Source organism: Molothrus ater, chromosome 1, assembly GCF_012460135.2.
Source record: "Molothrus ater isolate BHLD 08-10-18 breed brown headed cowbird chromosome 1, BPBGC_Mater_1.1, whole genome shotgun sequence".
Taxonomy (NCBI): domain Eukaryota; kingdom Metazoa; phylum Chordata; class Aves; order Passeriformes; family Icteridae; genus Molothrus; species Molothrus ater.
This window is the reverse complement of record NC_050478.2, coordinates 116339157-116357245: the sequence shown is the minus strand read 5'-3', so window position 1 is coordinate 116357245 and position 18089 is coordinate 116339157. Positions and strand designations below refer to the sequence as shown.

The 18089-nt window shown below is 36.0% G+C and overlaps 1 protein-coding gene across 1 annotated transcript in view; it reads right to left on the bottom strand.

Moving 5' to 3' along the window:
* CHD7 (chromodomain helicase DNA binding protein 7) overlaps positions 1 to 18089 on the bottom strand; it is a 132989-nt gene that overhangs the window by 25209 nt on the left and 89691 nt on the right. Inside the window, exons 7-15 of the mRNA XM_036406359.2 lie at positions 15473 to 15528; positions 13961 to 14075; positions 12503 to 12586; positions 11392 to 11529; positions 11174 to 11295; positions 10490 to 10733; positions 5728 to 5904; positions 4246 to 4389; positions 1773 to 2028 (exon numbers count right to left, since the gene is read on the bottom strand). Coding sequence (XP_036262252.1) covers positions 1773 to 2028; positions 4246 to 4389; positions 5728 to 5904; positions 10490 to 10733; positions 11174 to 11295; positions 11392 to 11529; positions 12503 to 12586; positions 13961 to 14075; positions 15473 to 15528 — 1336 coding nt within the window. The remainder of the gene's footprint in view (positions 1 to 1772; positions 2029 to 4245; positions 4390 to 5727; positions 5905 to 10489; positions 10734 to 11173; positions 11296 to 11391; positions 11530 to 12502; positions 12587 to 13960; positions 14076 to 15472; positions 15529 to 18089) is intronic.

Below are 18089 nucleotides of genomic sequence, written 5' to 3'. Positions count from 1 at the left end.
ATCTCCACGCTAACACATCAGGATTTCTTTTTCCCATCAAATCTGAAGGCTCAACCCACCTGCCATGTTGCTGAATGATACCAAGCAAGTCCCAAGGTTCCAAACATCACAAAAATGTTTGATAAAGGCAAATGCATTAAGAGACAAAACCACCTCCCTTTATTAAGATACACTAATCAAAAAATATTTGAGGTTTTCTAAATTAACACCTGAACTTTATCAGTCTCTTAATTATATTAAATGATACAAGATTTCTGAGGGAAAAAAAATCACTGCTGTAGGCAACACTGCAATCACTGCTCATAAATTCTATTTGACAAAGTAGGAGAAAAATATTCTTTTTTTTTCCTTTCAATAAACATGAAATAAGGAAAAATAATAGCAAGGTTAAAAACTAGCTGAAAGCCAAGAAGCATCAATTCAAACACCCATAACCTGAACAGCCTAAACTATGCTGATAAACTCATTTATATAATGGATTAACTTAAGCCAAAAAATCAAGTAAAAAATCCCAACAAACTCTGCACTAGAACCACAAAGCTACTTTACTGTATGTCATATGAGTTTAGAAACTGAGCAGCCACCAGCATGGACAAGTTGAAGTCCTTTGGAGTAAGCCTATATTATGTCTTTGGAATAATTACTTGTGCATGAAATGTAATTAGATGTAATTTCATTAATCAGTTTAAGCATTCCCCCCCCCCCCCCCCCCCTTAAACAAAAAAATGTCAAGGAAAAAAAACTTAAAGTACTGCAATATGGAAGTCATACAATAAAAACCTGAAAACACATATGGCTCTGGAACAAAACAGTCTTTCATCATGAAGCCTATAACCAGCATAAAGCAACCTTAAATCATATCTAGTAAGAAAGAGGAGTTGGGAAACAAGAAACTAGTAGAATGCAACCCTGTATGGAGGATTGTGTTGCACCCTCAAAGGGAAGAACTGACCAGCACATTCAAGTTAAGCATAACTTCACACAGAGCTGGCTGGTTCATCACAGGGCTGGTCACTGGAACAGCCTCCCCAGGGAAGTGGTCATGGCACCACAAGTAGAGCTCAAGGACCATCTGGTCCTTAAGTGATATGATTCAGTTTTAGGTAGTTCTGTGAGGAGCAGAGAGTTGGACTCAATAATCCCTATGGCTCCCTTTCAACTTAAGATATTTTATGATTCCATACTACTTGCCAAAGATAATCCTGATCTAAACCCAATACCATCACACAGAAAAAGCCACTGAAGTCTAGTAGGACATTCATCCTAATCTTTCTCTTACTAGTCAAATTAAGAAAAGTAACTGACAACAGGTGGTCATAAAAGCAGGTTTGATCACAATTTCTTACTCTGCAACTTTTATTCAGAAGATTTAAGTTACTACCTTATGATGTTTGACAGCAAGAAAGTAAGTAGCAGCTAATGATAAGTGAAGAAAAAATTACCATATTCATGCTAGCATCCAACAACCTGCATGATAACTGAAGTCTTGTTTTTCACAAATAACAGAAAGGAAAACTTAATAATACCAACATTAACACAGCCTGGGCTAAGTCTGTCAGGAAGCCTTGAAAAAAAGCAGCACAGAAAAAAGCAGCTGCAACAGCAGCACTGTCCTGGCTATCAGATATCCATACCTATGAGAATCTAAAAGGTTATCTCACTTTTCTACTTAAAATAAATGAATAAATAAAAAGATATGCTAAAATAGAATTTATACCTAGTGAACATTTTTATAACCATTTTTCAAATGAGGAGAAAAGTAGGCAGCCTACCATTAATAAGGTATGGATGATTGCAGCATTTTCTTAGTTCCATCATAGTGTTTAAAAGATTAGGTACATTTGCCTGACCTCCGCCCTTGGAAAGAAATGTGAAGTTCTTTTCAAGAATAGCACGATAGTATTTCTTCTGAATATTTGTCAGCTCAACTTCAATGATGGTTTCCTCTTTGGGGGCCAGGTTCTTTTCCACATCCTCCTTGAGACGTCTCAGCATCATCGGCTTCAAAATAGCTTGCAGTTTTTGCACCTGGAAAACAGATGTTTAATAAAATAACTGAATTAAAACTGCTAGAAATCAAATATTCTTTTTTCAATTTCCTTCATTCTAAAAACCTTGTTTTCTACTTCAAATGCCAAGTAGAGATCATTGTAAAAAATCTTTCTTCAGTGACTCAGCAGCAAGTTCTCCTTGTTAACTCATTGACATACACATTTCTAAAGTCTGTTTTTGGTGTGTAGCCCTTCAGTTTAGTGATGTCTGTAATTAAATAGATCTCACTCAGAACTATCCTTCTAGACATGGACAGTACTGCACACAAATCATGCAGAGTAACCCTTTGTTAAATTAGCAAATCTGACACTTTTAAGATAACTTTTGCAGTTCACTTCTAATTACTAATCAGTATTTAATGCTATTTTCCCACTTCAGGTATCTGCTTCTAATTATTTTCTTATTTCCCTAGTTTTGACATCCACTGAAGTAGAAAACTATTTAGGACTGGTCTAAAAATATCATATTTCTGTTACCACTTATGACACTGATAATTTTTAGTGTCCCCAGGTTTTCTGGAATATTCATTAAGACACATCCTAAAGGGTGGGAGGGGCAAAGAAGAAAATGTTAGTTTTCCTAAAAAAAAAAGGCTAAGTTTAAGTTTTTGTAAAGTCTCTTACATAAAAAGCTCAAATGTATTCCATATTAAAAAAAAAAAAACCAAAACACCTGGTATTTAGGTTGTTTTAGGCCGTGCTTCAAAGTACAAACCATCTCAGTGCTGAAGAGCTAAAAATTCACCCTGAAATTGGTCATCTCCTGATGCAGAGCTGCACAGCAGAAATATGAACAAAAGATACTTTCTCCTGAATTTACATTATTCCCTTAGTAATAATCCAACTTCAGAACAGAAAAGGTAATTAGCAGAGAGGGATGAACAATTGAGAAAATATATGGAATACAACTGCAAGGAATGGAGAGGAAAACCCAAGCCACTAATTAACACATAACCTATCCCACCACTTAAAAGACAAACCCAATTCCAAAACATCTAAGTGTCAACAGATAAAGAAGTTCTCCTGAACTTGTTGAACCAATCTAATTCTGATCTGCTATTGGCATTATTTTAGTAATAGTTCCATGTATGGATTCAAAAGCTTCCAGTCATTTTGAGCTGGCCATACAAAAGCTATGTTGAGAGCTAGGATATATTAGCTCCAGTTCAAACACTTCATTAACAGGTCTACATGGCTTCTGCATCAGAGCTGGCTCACTTTCAGTCAGGTCAGTGTCCATTCTGACTGACATGTAATAGCATGCACAACCCATGGAAACATATCCTATTTTGCCAGGAGGCCAGGGGCCAGAGGAAGAGCTATTTTGTAATTTAGACTATGATGTGTGAAAGAGTTGTTCTCAAAGAAAGTCAACAAATTCAAGCAGTCAAAAGTTGAAAGATATCAAAAATTGAATTTTCAGACAAAGCCAGCAAAGTTGCATACAAAAATACACACAGTTATTACCACAGGAAGCAAAGGGCCAAATTAAGATGCCATGCTTCAGTTACCTCCTAATATTAAGGTGGTTTGGCCTTTTAAAACATTTTGATACATACAAAGAAACATTTTACATTTGAGATATAACACACGTTGCACCTAGGGTCTTTCATTTTGTATAATTTATCCACTTCTTCTCTTGGACAGCTCAAGAAATCTATTTCTGAGTAAAAAACCCAAATTCCCTCTACTTGGTTACCTCTTGTTAATCTGGGTTTCTAGTATGTTCCTGTTTGCACTTAAGTCACTCAGAAAACTCTCAGATATTAATTCCGCAGAAGTTACAGGGAGAGTCCCTTCACTCTGATGCTTAAGGAAGAATGTCAACTGACAAGTTAATTCTCGTAGAAGTATTTTCATCCAGAAACCATTACAAGACACCCCACCTCTATTTTTTAAACACTACATTTTAATAAAAGGAATGTCTTCCTGTTTCTGCAAGACCAATGGACAAAGGAAAAAAAAAAAAAAAAAAAGCCCAAAACAGTGAAAAGGCAGAATTACTTTTGACCAAAAGCAAAAAACCCTCAACTAAATGAAAATAAACAAAGAAAAAAAAAAGGGATAAACCCACCATGGTATTCCAGGAAAAAATAGGTATTATTTTAAAAAGCAAATAAGGAAGTTCATATACAATAAAATGGATAAATTCACAATATCTAAATAGAAAAGTAAGTGTGCAAGATAAGTTTACCTGCTCTTCAGTTTTAAGATCCCCAAATTCTTGCATGAATGTGGTTTCTGATGGAAAGCGACCTGGTTCCAAGAAGTGAAGCAAGCTAAACAGCTCTTCTACTGTGTTTTGCAAAGGGGTTCCAGTAAGCAACACTTTATGCTCCTGAAAGGTTAAGAAACAGTTGCCTAGGAATCCATCACTTTAATTTCCAATGGAAAAATACACAAAATTCTTTCCCCTTGTCACCATATGTCTGTCTCACCTTTGCTTCCTCTCCCCTCCCCCAGCTACTTACATAAAACTGTTCTCAGGACATTTCTAACTGGTACTCTGGTGTTCCTTCAGTGATAGCCCAGAAAAACACTTCACTACTTAAGCAGCTTCAAAAGTCCTCCAAGATACAAGAACAGATTTTACTGGTCCACAATGTCCCATCCCTTTCACAAGTACAATGAGCTTTAGATGGCAAAGAACAGTTGAACCTAATCCATCATTTGCAGTAAAAAATCATTTATTTACCACACCTCCAATTCACCTCAGTGCACTGATCTCCTCAGGCCAGGAGATCAACACAGGATCTAACAGGAAACCTGAAGCAGAGTTCTACCTTCCTACTACATGCTAAAGAGCACAAGAGTGGTAGAGACTAAAGTAGCTGTAGAGAAGGAGCCCAGACAGGTTCAGCAACTAGCCCAGAGCCAAACATAAATTTAACAGAGTAACAAGAACTAATGTGAAAAGTCCCATATCTCTATCTGTAGTCTGTAAGAGTGTAAGCTCTGCTTTCCTCTAACAGCAACCACAATAAGAAAAACAAAAGGTATACAGCATTTTAAAAGACCTGAATTACAGGTATTAGTTTAGCATGACTGCATTGTTCTCACATTTTAAAAGAATATTCTGCCCAAAACAAAGTAATTATTGTGTATTTTAAATGGTAAATATCTTCACATTGTCTTTTTTTTCTCTATGAATTTAATGCACCTATTTTGTACACATAACATAACACATATTTATGTAAGCATCAGAAACCAACTCACTTGTCCTTCCTTAGTAAATAAGAAAGATTATCCTTATGGCCAAACAACAAATTAACATAAGAGCTGAAATTAATGCAGAGCAGTTTAACTCTCATGGCCAAATTGGGCCACCTGACCACATTACACTTTTAAATAAATGTCTATGTGAAGAAGTGACTATGGATTAATTCACATGAAGGGAGAGAAAGGAAAGAATAAATTTATTTTTATTGTCTTAAGAGAATCCACATTATTCTACACCTAAATCAATGAAAAATCTTATTAAATATCAGCACTCCAAAACTGAAGGTATGCATATGCTTCCAGGTATTTTATACTTTCTCATCTGCATTCTTTTGTTCTTCTTAAAACCTGATGATTTACTTGAGAAAAAACCCTTTTATTTTACTTTTTGATTAAACCATAAATCAGAAGTAATAAAACTACAGAAGACTCAAAGATTAGAGAGATTCACACTGACCAGATCCATCATCTTGAGTCCTTCCAAAAGCTTACAGTTCCTGTTTTTCAGCCTGTGGGCCTCATCAATGACCACGCAACGCCATGGAATGTTACGCAGCTCTGGGCAGTCAGTCAAGATCATTTCAAATGTTGTGATAATGGCATGGAACTTGTAGGACCCCTTTATCACACGACCCTAAAAAGAACAGCAAATGTTAAAAATAAACTCCCTGGCAAAGAAAGGAAGCAATTTGTTTCACCTTCAAATTTTATTTTTTAAAAATACAAAATAGTAGAATGGACAAGACATTTAAAGCAAATTAAGTCATTGTTCCTGACTAAATGGGGAAATCCAATTCTGTAAGCTTGCTACTGGCTTCATGATAGCTGTTTTTAATCCTGTAAATAGGCCTACAGTATCACTGCACATTGATTACCAAGAAGTTCTACAAGTATTTCAGTTGTAATTCATATGGATTATACTAATGCCTTGAGGCATTAATGTATTGCTGCAATATTGAAATAAGGTTTTCAGACTTCATCAAGAGAATTCTCTTTTTACTTGAATTGAAGGTACATGAAGGTCCTCCCAAACAATCCAAATACAGCAAAAGTGCATTAAGGTTTGTTTTTTATGACTATTTGAATATTGTGCTCACTGTTTATAATTTTTTTTCCCCAGTAGACACTCGGGATTCAAAACACCTACAGTTCATAGAATGGCTTGGATTGGAAGGGACCTTGAAGACCATCTAGCTCCAACACCCCTGCCATGAGCAGGGATGCCTTCCACTAGACCAGGTTGCTTAAAGTTCTGTTCCATCTGGCCTTGAACACTTCCAGGGATGGGGAATCTACAACAACTCTAATGAACAGCTTCAGCAGAAGCAAATATCTGAGCTTTTAATTGCAGAATGTGTATCTGCATACAATTCCATAATACTTTCCTAAGTCTGTGTTAAACAAAGTTCAACAGGACAATTAACTTGATGTCTGACACCATATTCACTGGTTCATTAGTTCAGTCTTATTTTCAGCACTGATATAAAGACAGTTTAAAAAAAAACCCTGAATAAAGTTTATTCAGGAACATGAAATGAGCATCTTTCTGACATTATGCTAAGCTTCTTCCCAAAGGCTGTTCAAAGAAAAATGTAACTTGGTATCTCCAGTGTCACTGGGTCTGTGCAGAAAAACTGTCTCTGTAAGGATGAGCATTACACAAGTTCAAAGCTATTCCACATTTTCAAAGGACTCTGTCATGGGTTGTATATTGAATACATTTCAAAAGAAACACATATTTTACAGTAAGGTGACCATTTCTTCCCTCAGACCTGTGCAAGACTGAATCCTTTTATAAGTGACCTGCATATAATCCTCTCCAAACCACGGGGATCAGAACTCGCTACTGACTCAATGAAATGATTGAAAACCTGATATCCTGAACTCAGCATTAAATCTGCCTACTCAAATCAAGAACATTTCAGCGAGAGTAATGACCTGCTCAACAATGCTTTCTCGTGGCATAGTCCAGAAATATTTATCTTGTTAGGGGCAAAAAAAGCTGTTACTTAACAAACAGCAGATGAAGATACACTAAGTGGGCAGCTTTGAAAGCCAGCAAACTGAAATGCTGTAACCTTTTCACGAGCCAAGTAAATTTCCACCACAAACCAAGTCAGCTCTTTTCCAAGTCTCTGTCATTAGCTGTATTTGGCACATATAGGTTTTGTAATCTTAAAGCAGAACTCCTTCTCAGAGGTAGGATAATACAGAAAAAACACATGGTTTGTTTGATATTCCAACCAGGGAAGGGCCCCTAGGAAGACCTTTCAGTTATATTGCTCAAGAACACCAGAACAAGCTTCTCTATGTGAACCTCTTCTCACAACAGAATGTCTCTGACAACACCATGTCCTTACTGATGAAGTCACACCACTGCAGAAATTTATTTTATTATTGACTACTCTTTAGCATTTCACAACAACTTGACTCTGGTAACTGAGGCTGACCCTGAAAAATCACACTACCACACATGTATTCCTTATGCACATTCTCTGTTGTTACTGCCCTTCAAAAGCCACTCACACACTCTCAATGTCCAATTGTCTTTTTGAGAAACAGCTCAGATTGAGAAGCCTCTTTTCATATTAAGACCTAAAAAGCCAAAGATGCCTGATGTCTGGGTTGATGTGTCTGGCAAGGGAACTAGAAATGATGCTGCTAAGCCATGTCTTTCACTCCCTTTTTGTCTCCCATCCTATTCCCAGTGATGGTACTTCAGAGAATGACAGAGTGAACACTATGGGGACTCTTTTTTTCGGAACATGGAAATTTCTTCCCTGTAATTTGGTTTCCACCATGTGTTTCACAGCTGACACTCTTACAAAGAATGGAACACAGAAGGTGATTTTGTGACACATCTAAGCTAGCTGCCACAAAAAGGATGAGTTCTTTCCATTTCTCCTTTATCCCTAAATGCAGTAATTGTCTGATTCAACTCTTAAGACAGTTCAGGGAGCAAAGCCAGCAGAAAATCATTCATTTTTCTGTGCCATGAGTGCCTTGTCATTACTCACTATGGGGTAAAATGACTGCCACGCTCAGGGCAAGAATTGAGTTAAGAATATGGCGATGGGGGAACAAAACTTTCTGCTGCATCTTGCTGTAGATCCCTTTAGTTACCTTTAAATCAATGAAACAACATTGCCAAAATAACTAAGAATTTGCACGGTAAGTGGGATTTTTCAGATGACATTCCTTCAGGCTTCATGCTAAGTAACTGCTAAGGGGAAGAACATGCTGAGAACAAGCACCACTCAAATAGCAAACAAATATGATTTTTAACACAGGAAACAATTCAGCAGAGACAGTATTTGTATAAACCAAATTTTTAAATTATATAAAATATCAATCTCTGCTAAGAAATTATTTTAAAATCAGAAAAACTGATTTCAATTCCACTTCATTTGTGTATTATACATCTAGGTAAGAAGCTAAATGTGAGAATTATTATAAAGAATATTAGAGATTAATAGAATGGCCTGGACTGGGACCTTAAAGATCATCTAGCTCCCGCACTCCTGCTGTGGACGGGGACATACACAACTTCTCTGGCCCACCAGACCTCAGTAAAGCAACTGTTACTCAAATAAATCTTCAACAAACACAGATATGATTTTAATTTAAAAGTTTCTTTGATAAATTGCTGAGAAAACAGTAATTTTCTAGACCACACAGCTGTAACTTCTAACTAACATAAATTACTATGTGTTTCTCTACTATGTTTAAATACATAGTTCTTTCTGTTTGCCCTAACGGCATGTCAAGTTGTGCCACAGTCATACCTTCAAAACAGTTTTTAATCAGTTTTTTACCTGTAAAAGCATATTTTCTATCTTGCAATCTCTCTCATAGCTTTGCTCTAAGACTCTGGTTTTTCAACACACTTTGAGGACATGGAAGTGAGAACTAAGCAGAACCGGACCACTGATCACATCACTGACAGTGAGGAGAATGCTTTTCTCATCTTTATATTAAAGATTTGTTTTCTCCCATGCACTTTCACTACACCAGCCCTTTTAACCACGGTGTCACAGTGGTTTAACTGGTCATGTGCCATGACAAAAAAAGATCTGCTTTTGTCTTACAGCCTTCCCAGAGCGGAGTTCTCCCTATGGTAAGAATCATCTTTATTCCTTGTCCATAGACAGCCCTGTATTTAGCTATTCTGAGTATTGCTAAATTGGATCCAATTTATTAAGTAATACAGCTTACTCTGTATCCATGAACTGTCTTAATCATTTACCACTCTCCACATCTTTGTGTCATTTGAAAACTTCCTCAGTAATGATTTTGTGTTTTCTTTCAGGTCATTGGTAAGTTATATAGCTCATGGACATGAACCAATCCCTGAAGAACTATGCTGGAAATGCAAATCACTTCTCATTAACAATTACATCAAGAAATATCAGCTAGCCAGTTTTAAATCCACTTAATGTGTGCCATATTGATTTTATATCTCTCTAGTTTATTAATCAAAATGTCCAGTAGTGTAAAATAAAATGTTTTTAAGAAAATCTAAATGTATGAATTCACCACTATGACTTTTTAAAGCTCAGCTGAAAATAGTACTCCACAGGTTTAACTTCTACCCTTTTTCTCTCTTACGTGAGGCAGATTTTATTGTTCTGCAATAACATTCAATGTATGCACATTTTATTTCCCTTAATTCTGTTTACCCTGGGAAAAGACATGCACTTAGGAGTAGGGATCTGCTGCTCCTCTTAGCTTCTGTTTTCTTTTTCTACCCCTAGTAATTTCTGCTTTCCTTCACTCACAACTATTCAACCTAAGCGCAGTAACACACATTCAACATATATCTGACTTACAAAATTTGATAAAGAGGCATTGACAAGTTTAATTTCTGCAAGCAGGTCTTTCCTGGAATGGTAGGCAAAGATTGATTTTTAAGCTTAGTTCCACTTACAGGAGTTTTTCCATTAAGAATCTCTTCTGCCAGCTCCCCTCAGAAACACAAAATAACAAAAACCTTGCATGAAAGAATGAAACTCTAAACAAAAGTTGCACCATTTCATGGTGCCCCTTTATTCCCAGAGAGATACTGGCCACTATTAAAAAGCATTCTTAGTACATTTATCTGTATTTCTAACTGAAACCTAACATACCAGTACTGAAAAACTAATTGATCCTTAAATAAATAAGCAACCATAAAGCATATACAAAAAAAGAGAAAAAAAAAAGTCATGAAGATTTTTTACCTGTGGATCTTTGAAATACATTTCATACAACTGAATGGTCCGCCGACTCGCCTGACTCCCATGATACACAACCACATTCAACTCTGTCCAGGTGCGGAACTCCCTTTCCCAGTTGGGAATTGTGGACAATGGTGCAATAACCAAGAAAGGACCATGGATTCCTTTCAAATATATCTCATAGAGAAACGTAATGGACTGGATAGTCTTTCCCAACCCCATTTCATCTGCTAAAATGCAGTTTCGTCTGAAAACAAGAATAAAAACTGGCTGAATTATTTATTCCTAACCTAAAACATAGAAAATCAGTAAGGCAATAACCTGAGTAAACCAGATACTTCTAGAATGCAAAGGCATCATAACATTTTGCATTTTAAACAAATGTTATGATTTGTGATGCAGTCAGCATGGATATACCCCTTCTATCTACCTCTCAAGTTCACAAGGGGGAGGAAGGAGCAGCAGGGGCATGCATGAATCCAAAGCATTTTCTACAAGAATCTATCTGAAATATTCATGTTCCACCCCGAATTAGTTTGGATATGACTCCTGCAGCAAAAAATGAGCCATGTAAACGATTCTAAAATCTCACTTTAGCAGGTTACTTTAAAAGGCTGCTATTTTAAATAAGCTTCAAATAAAAGCTTTTCCAAAGCAGGATTCAGTAGTAAGCTATGTTTTACGTACGTGTTGTACCAATTGAAAAGAAGCCAGTTTACTCCCTCCAACTGGTATTCCCTGAGTTTGTTATTGTTTTTATACTCCCTGGAACTCTCCGATTTCTTCCAGTCATCGGCAGGAGGTCGCTCCTGTTTCAAATACAGCAAATCCCATTAGTGGTTTCTAAAAGACCACATTACTTTACTATTTTCAAATAAAATCCTCTATTTAGAGCCAATTCTTACCACACGCTCCATTTCTGGCTCCCTAGACATCAGTTTCTCAAATTCTTCGATCTTGGCTTGGTCGATGTCTTGCTTGAGCTCCCAAGTGCTGTCTTCGTAAGGAAGCGAACACCACTTCACCAGATAATGCGTGACAGGCTTTGTTAAGACAAAAATTACATTATCTCACAATACAGAAAGAATAAAAGTGTACCCTTTTTACAGGAGATCTACAGGCTAGATGACATTCAAAAAGCTTGATCAGACCTGAATGCCTGACTCAGCCAGAAGGATAAGCAAACAGCAGGCTGACACCTTGACAACCTAACAAAGTAAGATGAGAACCTGGAGAATGCAGGCTTACCACCAAATTGAGAATAACACATTTGAAATCAGTAAGGTTAGGCTAAAATTTAGAAGCAAAACAATATTCCCATTTCAGCCCTTAAAATTCTATGCTTTACTACGTAATTAAAGATCAACTGTTTTATCAGCGTCATCAGAAACTTCATAACAGACAAGTCAGCCAAGTCACCATTCACTGACAGAGCAACATGGAAACAGTGACACTGCCAGTGAAGTTTTCTCTTCTCCCAGGAACAAAAAGGAATCTCCTGGAAGACAAAATCATCTTCTTTGCAGAACAAGTCATTAAAAATGAAGTAACAGTGAGCTCAGGACTTCTTCTGTAACAGGTAGTCTAAACCATTATGACATTTAGCTAAGACTCCTTCTTGCAATTTTCATTTAAATTCTGCATTACATGCATGAACATCATAGTTCCACAATATTAAATATCTTCAATGTATCTACAATATTAAATAACTTCTTTGTTGTTCTTGCCTTTTGGTTGGTTGTTTTGTGTGCTTTTTTTAAAAAAATAGGTAACTTATTAAAAAGTTTGGAATTCTCACTTAACCACCTTTATTTAAGAGAAACTGCTACATTAGCTATGTTTTCTCAAACATGTTCCTATTTTATATACATATATACTGTGGTAGTTTCTTTAAATGTTTAATAAAGTCTAATTAATATATTAGATAATAATAATATTAATATATAGAATTTAAACAAGAAATTCTAAACACAATGTCTGTATGACTAGAGATGCACTAAACAATGTTTTGTTTACCTCTCCATTATCATCTGTGCTACGTGAAAAATCCATGATTCGATCAACTTCCACATAATCTGGATTAAACAGCTCATCATCAATCTGTTCAAGGAGAGAGGCAAAAATATAAAAGATATCTCTATTAGCCCTTCCTGAGAGGGAAAATGATTATATATTTCACCAGGCAATAATATTTTGGGTCACGGTGACACAGAATTTATATTTGGCAAACTTCAACATGTTAATTGAAATGCTACAATTCAGCAAGATCATTCCCCGTGAGGGAATCAGACTTCTCAGACTTTGTTAACTGGGCCTCTTAATTACTGTGTGAAACCTTTTACTGTGAGAGAATGTTTAAGAATATTTTAAATGAAGTGTGAAATTACAATTCACTAATGAGCAATCGAAAAGGCTTATGGCATGCAATGCATTTAGCATTCTTGAAAACTACAGCTTGCAATAAAGAAATTAGAGCCTTCTACACTAAGTGCCTTTGGATTATTTTAACTACAGGAATTGCCTAACGCTTTACAAGCAAGATTTAAAGATTATTATTTCAAAAGCAGAGAAAACACAATGCATGCATACACAGTTTCTCTAAAAATCACAATTTGTCAGGTTCGTTCCTATGCCTTAAACAACTTACAGGATTCTCTGCCATACTAAAGCATTGCGTTTCATTTTAAGTTTTAAGATCCACTTCAACCAAAGAGACAGCCAAAAGGACTAAAGACTGTATATTTTAAGAGTTTTTTCTGAAACAATGACAAATTCCAAATATTTACAGTAACTTGTGATCCACTTGGAAATATATTAAAAAGAGAAAATGGAAACAATTCCAGCTATCTTCACTTAGAACAGGTGGAAGTTTTCAATTTGCAACAGGTTCTTTTGTTTCAGCTTGAATGATACAGTAAAAATAAATATAAATAAATAAACACAGTAGCTCATGAAGACTATTTTTTTTTTCTTAAAAGACAGCATTTTTCTAAAAGGTAATCTTTCAGAGACACAAATCAGCAGATCTGGTCTTTTATTGACAGGACCTCTGCCACATTACTGCTTATGGCTCTAAGTGAAATTAAATTGATGATAAAAAGCTTTGAATCCCTAGTGAGCAGCAGTCCATAACATAAAAACAAGCATGCATTTCTTCTGGCATAATCAGCTCCTGAGAAAAAAGACATGGTACTGATTCAGTCAGGCTTACAAGGCTAATAACCAGCCACTCACTTAAAGGAAAAAAAAACCAACCAAAACTATAGGAAAAAGCATACTATCAGGATAGATGACTTTCATAAACTTGACTTTCCTAAACTTGCAAGACTTGCATCCAGAATGCTTTATGTTTTATACCAGAATAGGTGCTACTGATATATCACAGAGTTATTAAAAATGTTCTGCTTGCATACAGAACAAGAATTCTTAAGGATATTCCTTAAACACCCAAAACGAACAAACAAAAAATCGTACTTCAGAAAGGAATTTATTCTGGCCCTGTTTTGCCTTAAACCGCTTAATCTTCTGCTGAATTCTCTTGTCTTTGTCCAGCTCTTCCACAGATGCCCACTGACAGTGAAGGTAAGAACTAGAAGATGAAACAGAAAAATCTTACTCAAAACTCTGCTTCCATTGCACTCCTGATTTATTCCACTAGGATAACTAGATCTTTCCAGCACGTCGTGGTGCTATGCTTGGAAAACTTGACACTATCTTCTTTACCATAGAGGTTTTTAACCAATCATCTTTACTCAAAGTAATTATACTTACTAATAGAGAAACTTGTCAGGAAATAGAAACAACTCCCACTCAAAATTTGAAAACATACCCTCTATACTTAATTTGGCACAAAACTAGGATGATTTTTATTGGACATATTTAAAACATAATTACTATACAAGACACTTACGGTAAAGTCACTATTTAACATCATAGTCTAGCAAAAAGTAGTATTTTCATAAGTTAACCAAAAGATGCAAATATTTTAAGTACTACCATCCTATATAATTTTTTTGTGAGAACAGCATTGTAACTCAAAATTACTTGTGAGTCTTTCAAGACTGACAGAGAGAAAAGCAAACCCCCTCGTAAATGCAGTTCCACAGTAACAACATAGAAGAAGGAACAGTATCTCTGCCAAAGTGACTTGCCCCACTCCATAAATTTAGTCTGTCAAAAGCTCTAGTGCTAAGACAGCACAGTTAACACAAAAATTATGTCTATGTAATAAAACTAAACAAAGCATAATTAAGCAATTAAACATTTTATAATCAACAATATAGTGCAAAGGATGCAAAAATGACAGCATATTTAAAGTGAAGTCAACTACGTGCAGTTAGCTGCCACAAGTACCCTTAAAGCAGATTTCTGTCTCTCAGACAGAAAATTTGGTAAAAATACACAAGGTGTGCTATTTTCCTAAAAGAAAAGTGAGCTTATCCAGCTATGAAGCATTTTATTTTAAATACTGATTGCATTGCAGTTTTAGAGTCCAGAAGTGAAACAACATGCTGCTCTCACCATGATTACATTCCTCTCGTGGAGGGCTAACGATCTGCTGGAATATTGAAAGCCATCTCGTTTGTTTGTTATCTTAGACATTTTGTTTAACATAAATCTTGTTTTTGATACAACATCAAGGGTTATGTTTGAGTAGTTTGCACACACTCTAGACTTGCAGTTAGACCTACATAGCACAGGTGTGTGCTCATAAGCCTGCGTGCATAATGAGTCTTTAAGTATTTAATAGCAGAGCAATTTAACCTGTGGATTTAATTTTGGAGAGAACACAAATTAAAACAACACTGTCAAACCCTGTACCACCAATGTAAGGTAATCCCCTGTTTATTTGTCACTGTTTTGGATTAAACATTAGATATGCTTAAAGTTTGATAATAATTTGTATCAGTTACAAAACCAGTTTTGAATGCTATTTGGAAGTTATATGAACTTAAGGATAGCAATCAAACCCATAACTTTACTTACAAGTTTTTGTACTTTACATAGAATTCCTCTACTTCTACTTCCTCTCCGTTCTCCGTCTAAAAGAAAAGAAATAATGAAACGTGAATTCAATCTCTAAACAGCCCAACTTATTAAACTATTTAAAAACTATCTGAGATATGGACTATGGTCCCCACACAGAGACACAAGTGGAGGTGTAGGAAAAGGTTTGTGGGGGAGGACATGGGTGAGGAGTTTCCTCCAGCTGCTTACCCAAGTACATACTGCACTGCTTACTACAACTTCCAAGACATGAATCATTTGAACTCCTCCCTAACCACATGCAGCTTCATTCACAACCTCACCCCAAATCTGGCTTTCTGCCAAACCCACAGTGTTAAGTAGAAGCCAAGTGTACCATTTTCTCAGGCAGCAGCCAATTAGCAACTGCACTCCTGAATGCCATATGTATTATTTTTGGCTGGCTCATGGCAACTTTACATTGTGGGTTTTGTAATGTTTTAAAAAAGAGTTTTAAAGGGGGTTTATTCCTCCATATAGTTAATAACTCCAAACAAGAAGCCATATAAAACTAAACCTTATACCTCTGCTAGAATTGTAGTGCATCAGTGTTCATGGCTTTAGTTTTACTCAATGGTGCAATTAAATTCACTCAGGCAAGATGTCTCACATACAGAGCAGCCAAATTAAATTAACACCCAAAAACTACATTTAAAGCAAGGTTAAAGTTGTGACATAAAGCAGCAAAACCAAGGGCATTCAGTGCTAAGAGTTGAGCTACCCTTAACTTATCCCTGGTGCCAAAGTATTGCATAACATATGGCATGTAATACTTTGTTGAATTGCTCCTTAACCCAGCCACAGGACAAACTAAGGACAGTGCACCAGGCACACATTTAGAATTCAGATTATGTCACAACATTAACTGTTTGTTTTCACTAATGAACTTTAGGAAAATTTTAAACAGAGCAGCATTTTCTGGTTCAAACATTTCATCAGGGACAACATCATCTGTAATAAATACTGTGTATGCAGCATTAAACAGGCAAAACTGTTGACTGCTGCATGAATCAACAACTTTTGTTATTTTTCTACATATATTTAAAATACAAACACACACGCACACAAGAGGGACTACTCTGAGACTTGAACTGTCATTTTTAGTTGCTGGCTAGATTTCACCTCCACAGCAGTGCAATTAAAGAACAACAGTAGCAGCTGCATTAAACTGTGTTCTAGCACAGTGAAGTTCATGCATTCCCAGTCCCTGATTCACACAGTATTCCTTTACTTCCTGATTAGCAAGGGAGTTTCAGTTTAGTATTTACATCACTCCAGTACAGTCTGTTTGTACTCCTTCCTAGAGAGAGAGAAACAATACCAGATTCTGCCTATTTCTCCCCTAGAGGAATGGAAGAAGATTCCTGGTGCTACGTCTTGATCTTGAATCTTCCATCAAAGTAAATAAGCTATCCAAACCATCCTCTAAACCCAAACAGAGGAGAAATTCTCTGACACTCACAAAGACATTGTTAAAGGAAAGAAATCTGAAGACCATCAAGATTCTTTTTAAAACAAAAAATTCAGAAGAGCCTTTCTCAAGATGATATTAATATTTAGAGATCAAACCTGCATTGAAAAAAGAAGCTGGAGACCACATTATTGGAACCTATTCATTGCCCTGAGGCAAAATTAGTCTTTAAGAAGTCAACCCTAATTTTAAGACATTAACTTCTTTTATTATCTAAAATGTATTACAGCCAAGTCTCTTTGATTACTCTTAAACCAGAATCCTTTGAGATCCATCAGTATTACAATGACAACATCATTAAACACCTTTATATAGAGGTTTCATATTAACCAACTTCACTCCCCTCAGCAGCATTTCAGTCAAACATATTTTCTGTCAGCTGCCAACTTAATAATAATAATTTACAATGCACATCTTGATAAATGCTGTAACTCTCGTGAGTAAAACACAATTTTGTATTGTCTAATAGGTAATGTTAACTGGTCTATGTTATTAGATGTTCCATAAGAGTGCATGAAAGATTCACCTAAGCAAAAAGTACTTCAGAAAAAATATTTTTAAAATCTTAGTCTGCCATTCAGCCTTATGTCCTCTTCCAAAAATTTAATCAAATTACAACTGTCAGCACTCAAGCAGAGGTTAACAGTACATCACTTTAGGGTGTATGAGACAGCAGCTTATACCTCTGATGTCACTGTGCACTCCTCACTACCTGTACACATATGTTAACCAGGCAAAAGGGTGAGATAGAGCATTTATGCAAAATTCTCCCCAAACTGATTACACAGACGTCCTAAAATAACACATGGCAGACTTGGGGAATGCAGGATACTTCAAATTATCATTTCCAGGTGTGGCCAGGATCTGATTCACAGTCTCTGCAGATAATTGAAGAAACAAATGACTCCCTCATTCAAGCAAATATTCAAAAGCACATAATCTGGCATGCCGTTGCCACAGAGGTGATACAGTAACACTGCTAAGGCAAAAATTAGTTTTATAAGCCACTCAAGTGTAGAGACAAAAAAAAGGATAAAAAAGCAAAAAAACCCAACCAACCAACAAAACCTAAGAAAAAAATAAACCATGAAATACCCCAAACCACCA